This window comes from Chelmon rostratus, chromosome 19 (assembly GCF_017976325.1).
Source record: "Chelmon rostratus isolate fCheRos1 chromosome 19, fCheRos1.pri, whole genome shotgun sequence".
Lineage (NCBI taxonomy): Eukaryota > Metazoa > Chordata > Actinopteri > Chaetodontiformes > Chaetodontidae > Chelmon > Chelmon rostratus.
The window spans coordinates 2,572,482-2,579,408 of NC_055676.1; the positions used below are offsets into that span (position 1 = coordinate 2,572,482).

Genomic DNA, 6,927 nt, shown 5'->3' on the forward strand with positions numbered 1-6,927 from the left:
TTGCAATTTTTTCCATTTTACTGCCACAACATCTGTGGTCCTGAGTAGAGGTAGAGACTGACTGACTGATCCTTACTTCATATTACCATCAGCCTCAGTTTAAGGTATGTTTTGTCTGTCTAATGTCTTTTTGCTTATTTAAAAATGATAAAGTAGTTTTTTTAAACGTGTATGCTGTCTTATTCTGACCCACTTTATGTAAATGAGTGTGGACAACACAGAATGTGATTGGCCAGGAGAAACCGGCACCCAGTACTTTTTGAGCCCTGAGCTGGGTCTGACAGGCAAGGCCTCCCTTTAGACCGTGTCCTTGCTCTACCATTCAATTACTTAAGGCTAGCCCATCAATGGGGCGAAATTGTGGATGTTTTAATAAAGATTAGTATTAAGAGTTCTTAGAATCTGACCATAAACCTGATTTGCACGGAGCCCAAACACAAGGTGTGCCTATAAGGAGTGATCGGGGAGTAGTGTCGGTGTCACAGACCGCTGAACCGTTTATCTCAAAGCGGAAGTTCAGAGTGACTTGATGGCAGAGTTGAATGCATACAAGGGGAGAAGGAGAGACTGCTGTTCAAAACCACTGTTTGCCATTCAAGCTGGCGGTACCGAGAATGCAGGACGCCGACTGAAGGTGAGTGTGTGGTGTTAGACAGAGGTGTAGAGAGGGTGTGGCTCGCTGTCTAACGTTGGCCTCCTGTAACGTTAACTTCCCCTGTATGATATCATAACAACAGCGCGTATCCGCTAACAGACAGGTCGCGATCCGAGCGAACTAAACGTCAAACAGCCATGTCCTCTCGACATAACATCAGCATTACATGTTATCATTACAGTGGTTTATTTTTCCATATTGGTTTGCTGCTTATGTTAGACGTCTGTATCGTTACTAATGTTACACATTGTCTGGTATTGAGGTGATATTTTTTACACGCATCTGTTAGTAAGGTTAGCTAACCTAGCTAAACTTGAGGACAGTCGTTCTTCGTGGAGAACTCGTGACATAAAGTTGACATTGCTCCACGGACAGAGCTCCCCGACCTGTTGATTAGTCAGTACATTCCTCAGCTGTTGCTAACCAAACTGGCTGCCATTGTGACAGCACATGGGATGTCTTCGTGAGGACATTTAAGTCCTCACTATGCGTCTGCATTTGTTCTGACCTCAGGACACACTGTGTCATGTGTTGTTCTGACCGAGCCTCTTTCACTGTGACACTTCACGCGTCAGCTACTATGCACGAGCTGGAACACAAAGCAAGGAAGTGACGAGAGCACTGGACTGAAAACATATAAAACATTTAATAATAAAGATATTAAAGATGCACCACTCAGTATATTTATACTAACAATGGGTCAGATGACTGTGTTATGTGAAATTTGTCGCAGATAGTGATATTGTGATAGAGACAATCATCAACTCTGCAGCTCCTCTGACTGCTACACAGCCTGCCAACTACTCTCAGCTGGTTTTATGTTATAGCCTGTAAACTCTGACCAGCAGCAAGCATCGGCTTTCATTGGTTTTCTGATGAAGCCTCTGCATTGTACCTGGTCAGCACCAAACAGCAGGCAAGGTAGAAAGAAGCTGGTGAGCGCAATGAAGCATTTAGCAGCAACAGCTTTGTTGTCACAGACTTCATCTCTGTCATCAGTTAGTCTGAATCACCTCTCTCTTGTTCCTGTAGATGGGAGATGCCCAGTAAGGCCTTAGTCTGTGTCCAGCGTTCTACTGCCTGTCATCATGATGACCAATCGCTGCACGCTGCTGCCAGAAGTTTTGCCAAACCAGTGTCTATCAGCGCACGTGAGCTGCCGGCCCGAGCTGGACTCTGAGCCCATGTGTGTGTTCTCGGATGAGCCGCCTCTCCCAGGAAAAACCATGGAGGAGTGCAGCGTGTCGACCAGCGAGCAGCCTCAGTATTACACACAGGCATCGACCAGGCTGGATGGTCAGCTGATGTCTCCGGGGTTGGACGCGTATGCCAAACAGCGGTAGGTCGTGGATGTATTTTAATTTGGTTTTAGACAATGTTTCTGATTTTTCACAACAGTAAACCCAAGGAAAGTAATGCAACTGAAATGTTATTGGGATGCTGATTGTTTCAGCTGGGTGAAAGTCTCATAGTACTATGTCAGCATGCAGATGGTGTTTGATTTCACATACAGTCTCCTTATGATTCAGCTACCTCTTTAATGTGTGAAATCAGTGCTAAGAGTGACCTCCCCTAGTGGATAGACAAACATGCATTTGAACAAAAAATGATTAGATGGTATATAAGCCTTAAATGACATCCACACACGGTAATGAATGCAAAACAAACTAATCAAAGTATCTTTCCCTCCTCTCTTCAGTGCCGTGCCGGAGAACCCCATGTGTCGAATCTGTCATGACAGCGGAGCCCAGGAGGAGCTGCTGTCCCCCTGTGAATGTTCCGGGACCCTGGCCACCATCCACCGCAGCTGTCTGGAACACTGGCTGTCTGCCTCAGGAACCAGTTTCTGTGAGCTCTGCCACTACCAGTTCACTGTGCAGAGGAAGTCCAGGTCGCTGCTTGAGGTACAGGATGGTCAGGAAAGCTCCAACACGAGAAGGATTCAGTTCAGTGATTCATTGCGTCACGTTTGATCTAGAGCCTGACTGTGCTTTAATTCTCTTTGGTGGTGTAGTGGCTGCGGAACCCAAGTCTTCGTCAGGAGAAGCGCACTCTGTTTGGTGACATGGTGTGTTTCCTGCTCATCACCCCTCTGGCCACCATCTCCGGCTGGCTCTGCCTTCGTGGTGCCATAGATCACCTTCACTTCTCCAGCCGGCTGGAGGCCGTGGGGCTCATCGCGCTAACTGTTGCCCTCTTCACCATTTACCTCTTCTGGACCCTGGTTAGTAGGCCGAGGCATGTGGGTGTGGATGTTATGCAATGTTTATTACACATAAGCTCTACTTCCATCTGCCTGCACAGAGCCTCCAATTTCTTTTCAGGCAATTCCAAACTTAAAAAGAGTAGTGTTGCTCAGTGTCTCTTATTTTCAGCTAGTGTTGAAAGCCATTCAATGAAGATACTGCTGCATGTCATATACCTATGCAGTCTGACAGTTCACACAAGTCACACACACACACACCTGTACTTGATGCAGGGGCCTGCTGGACCACATATTTGGATACTGTAATACAAACCGGGGTTGTATTACCGGGGGAAATGTTGTGGAGCTCTAAGAGTGGGTCACCCAGCTCTTATCTACAGTCAGTGGGCACAACACATGACTCACATTATGCTTGGTGGTCAGTGTGTGTGTTACAGCTAAGCAGCTGCAACAAGCCCATGAACTTCCTGTTCAGGACAGTAGAAATGATGCACTTGAACAGTGCAGGTGAACCAAATTATTATTTTTTAAATTTTTTCATGACCCATAGCAGCTTTCGTTTCATTTCATTTCCGTGTATTTTAATCATGTCAGAGTATTCCAGACCGCTCTGACATTGTCCTCTGATCCAGGAGCTCAGTTTGGAAAAAGTTTTTCATCCCACTTGAGTTAGCATGCCTGGCTACAATATGTCGTGTTCTTCGCTGTGTGTGTTGTCCAATATGGAAAAAAATAATTCAAATCAAAAAGGGCGAGGTCAAATGTGATCCATTTCTGACAGAATGCCCCGTTCACCAGTGAAATGAACTTTAGTTGAATAGTCCACAGTGAAAAGGCTTTTTTAGGTGAAACTCTGGCATCGTATCTGTCTTCCCCAGGTGTCTCTCAGGTATCACTGTCGGCTGTACAATGAGTGGCGGCAGTCCAATCAGAGAGTCGTCCTCCTCCTTCCCAGGTTACGCAGGGAAGCGTCGGCACTGCACTCCTCCCTGGGGGGACAGCGAGGGAAGCAGCCATCCAAAGAGTCGATAGTCTGAGCACAGAGCCGGCTCAAAGACAGGCTCTCATCAGGGGATGGACTCTGTTCATCTTCTGGTCTCTTTGCACTTTAAAGAACCGTTCTGAGATGTTCCGTTAGAGCTGATGTCACGTGGGTGGACGACCACAGGTCTAAGCAGCACTTTATTCTCAAACTCCACAGTAAAGGACTGCCTCACCTGAACACTAAGATACGGTCAGCTGATGAAGCAGCCATCTTGGCTCCTGATGGGGGAGGGACTGCAGTGTTTTGGTCGACCGGATGACTTCAGGCTAAACACTGTGATCGTTACTTGCAGTAACAGAACCACGACGAGATGAAGAGTGTCAGACATTTTTACGCCACGATAAAGACATCATGGCTCTAGTATTGTTTCAAGAAACAGCATTTGGGGAAGTCTTGTTTGTTGAGTCAGGTGAGAAGTTTAATGTCAGTGTCCTGAAACATCCGACTGTTCCTTTAAGGCTGACTTTTGTTCTGTCGGCCCCTCCTCCAACAAAGAAGCTGTTATTTCAGCAGCAGAAACGAGGACACATGGACAAAGAAGGTGAACGTGTTTGCTGTGGAGTTGGTCCCTGGTGTTCAGCTGAGGTCAAGCACAGCCTTCAGGTCCTCTCCTGGACACACACACACTGACATCTACAGTCAGTCTGATGTAAGTGTGTTGATAAAACATCAAAGGGGACACACTTAAACCAAAGGCTATTTTTTTATTTGAATCATGTTCTTGTTGGTCTGTTTCATGTGTGTGTTGATTGAGAAAAATAAAATTCAGTGTTCAATACAATCGAGTCAATGTCGTTAATTTGATGTTTTTTTTTGTCAGCGGCTTCATTTTTTTTCTCATTGCAATAGCTCTCCAGCACAGAGAAGAGTAAAATCCGACAGAGCCAGGCATGTCTCATGTAGAGAAAGCATTGTGCTCTTGAATTAATGACTGCTGCAGGCAAATTAAAAAGACAGAACCTCAAACAATGGTTGACATTTGAATATGGATGTTAAAGATAACACGACATTGTTTCTTATATGAAATGCAAAGAATATCCCTAATTTGAAAGCACAAGTGATGTTATTCTGTTCTTGCTGACAGTTGTCTGCTTCAATAAAATGTTTCTTTATGGGGATAGAAGAATGAAATCTACTAAATCTGCACAAATAGGTGTTTATGAATAATGATAAAATGACCTGAGTCATAGAGCAATACTCAAAGATGCTTTATCCAACTCGCTGAATAACAGATCAAAGAGAGCGTATGTGTGTCCTCCATACAACTATATGGTCATGGCTAATGTTGGTAATTTAAGGTAGATACCGCTGTGCAAACGATGTTAGTGGGTCAGTTTTTACTACTCGTGCCAGTTGTTTCCAAGTTGCGCGATGCTGTTGCATTGCAGCACTGCCACAGCTGCTGCTGTTCCACTCTTTAAGTGGTCCACAGTGTGTATATTCTTCAGCTGTCTGATCATATAGCATACTGCTGTCTTGTATTAAAATGAAGAAATTAGACTGGTCTTTTCTTGGAAACAAACAAAATGTTGTCATGTTAACATCTCCAACACTGCATTGTTAATGTTCTCTCAAACTTCAATGAATTACACTCAAGAAAGGGTCACTTAATCAATAACTATGTTTTCTAGAGATATAGATGTTCTATTTTAAAAACTAATCTATTAGTTTTCACTCTTCAGTTAGGTCCTCAGTTAAGACCTTATCCTGTTTTCCTTGTCCGCTCACTGACATACATGTTGTGCAATCATCTGCTTACATAGCAACAGTGGCAGAGTTCAACATGAACACAGATCACTGGTAAAAATGGAAAACTAAAGGTCTTAACAGCTCCTCTCAAACACACACATTACTGCTCGTAGTAATGAATCAGAATACACTGTATATTTGGTTCAAAGCCAAAACATTTTAACAGCTTAAATGCTGCATGAAATGACAACAATACAGCGCAAACCATCACCATAAAGTGAAAACCTCCACTGGGAGGACAAAATGGCAATGTAGTACTGTGATGTCACAATGGACAGCATTCAGTCCACTCCAGTAGCATATTTTGTTGTGCACCTGTATAATTTTGGGACTGTTGTCTGTACTCAGATGCAGCCTCGATGTGAAACAGGCGCTCTGAAAGTGAGTGTGCACATCCAGATGAACCTGTGACACGACATCCGTCATGTCTTGCACGCAGACAGCACACTCGAGCCAAAGGCTTAAGAAAAGAGGATATAAACATGAAACTATGTCCTCGGCTTACAATAAAATGAGAAGTCTTACTAGAGAACAGCTACGGGTCTGAAAACAGAGGGAACAACAATGGTCAGATCAAGTGTACTTTATGACACAATTTAGCAGTGAAGCAGATCAATTCAAAGAAACTGAAGCATATTGAAAAGTGACAGTTCTCATCAGCTTCAGAAGAGGCCCGAGCCTCAATGATCAGCTTCCCCCCTGTGCAGCATAACACCTGCTGAAGCATCAGAGCAGGAAACCACAAGCGTGCAAATTGCAATCACAGTGTGAACATGATTCACGCCGACTACTTCACCCACAAAACATCAGGTCGGAAGAATAACACTAAGTTTTTATGTTGGGAGAACTAAGCATAAAGATGCTGTAAGATCTGGCAACCCCCAACACTCCGTGGCTCTACATTATAAAAGAGGCTGACGGTGGCATTTTCAGTTCAATTCAGTTTTATTTATATAGCGCCAAATCACAACTGAAGTTGTCTCAGGACACTTTCCATGTAGAGCAGGTACAGACCAAACTCTTTATCTACAGAGACCCAACAATTCCCTCATGAGCGAGCAGTTGGCGACAATATGCTAAAGATATCGGGCATAGACTGCATAGAACACTCACTAAGGGGTGGAGACAGATTCAAAAGGCTCTTATTATTGTTAACGACTCAGACATCTGAAATATACTCACTTTAGTTTACTGAGTTTATATGAAGCTACAAGTCAAAAAGGTCAGAAATCACTGGTTAAATCTTTGTTAGTGTCATTACTAAAAGAGTAA

General features: G+C 44.0%; 1 protein-coding gene across 1 annotated transcript; it reads left to right on the forward strand.

The window, feature by feature from the left end:
- The first annotated feature begins 496 nt into the window (after positions 1–496).
- On the forward strand, positions 497–4,676 carry LOC121623216 (E3 ubiquitin-protein ligase MARCHF3-like). The gene is made up of 5 exons (XM_041960426.1): positions 497–634; positions 1,688–1,994; positions 2,355–2,559; positions 2,670–2,879; positions 3,740–4,676. Exons 2-5 carry the CDS (start codon positions 1,744–1,746, stop codon positions 3,896–3,898), a joined length of 825 nt encoding a protein of 274 aa, XP_041816360.1. The 5' UTR covers positions 497–634; positions 1,688–1,743; the 3' UTR covers positions 3,899–4,676.
- Positions 4,677–6,927: the final 2,251 nt, after the last annotated feature.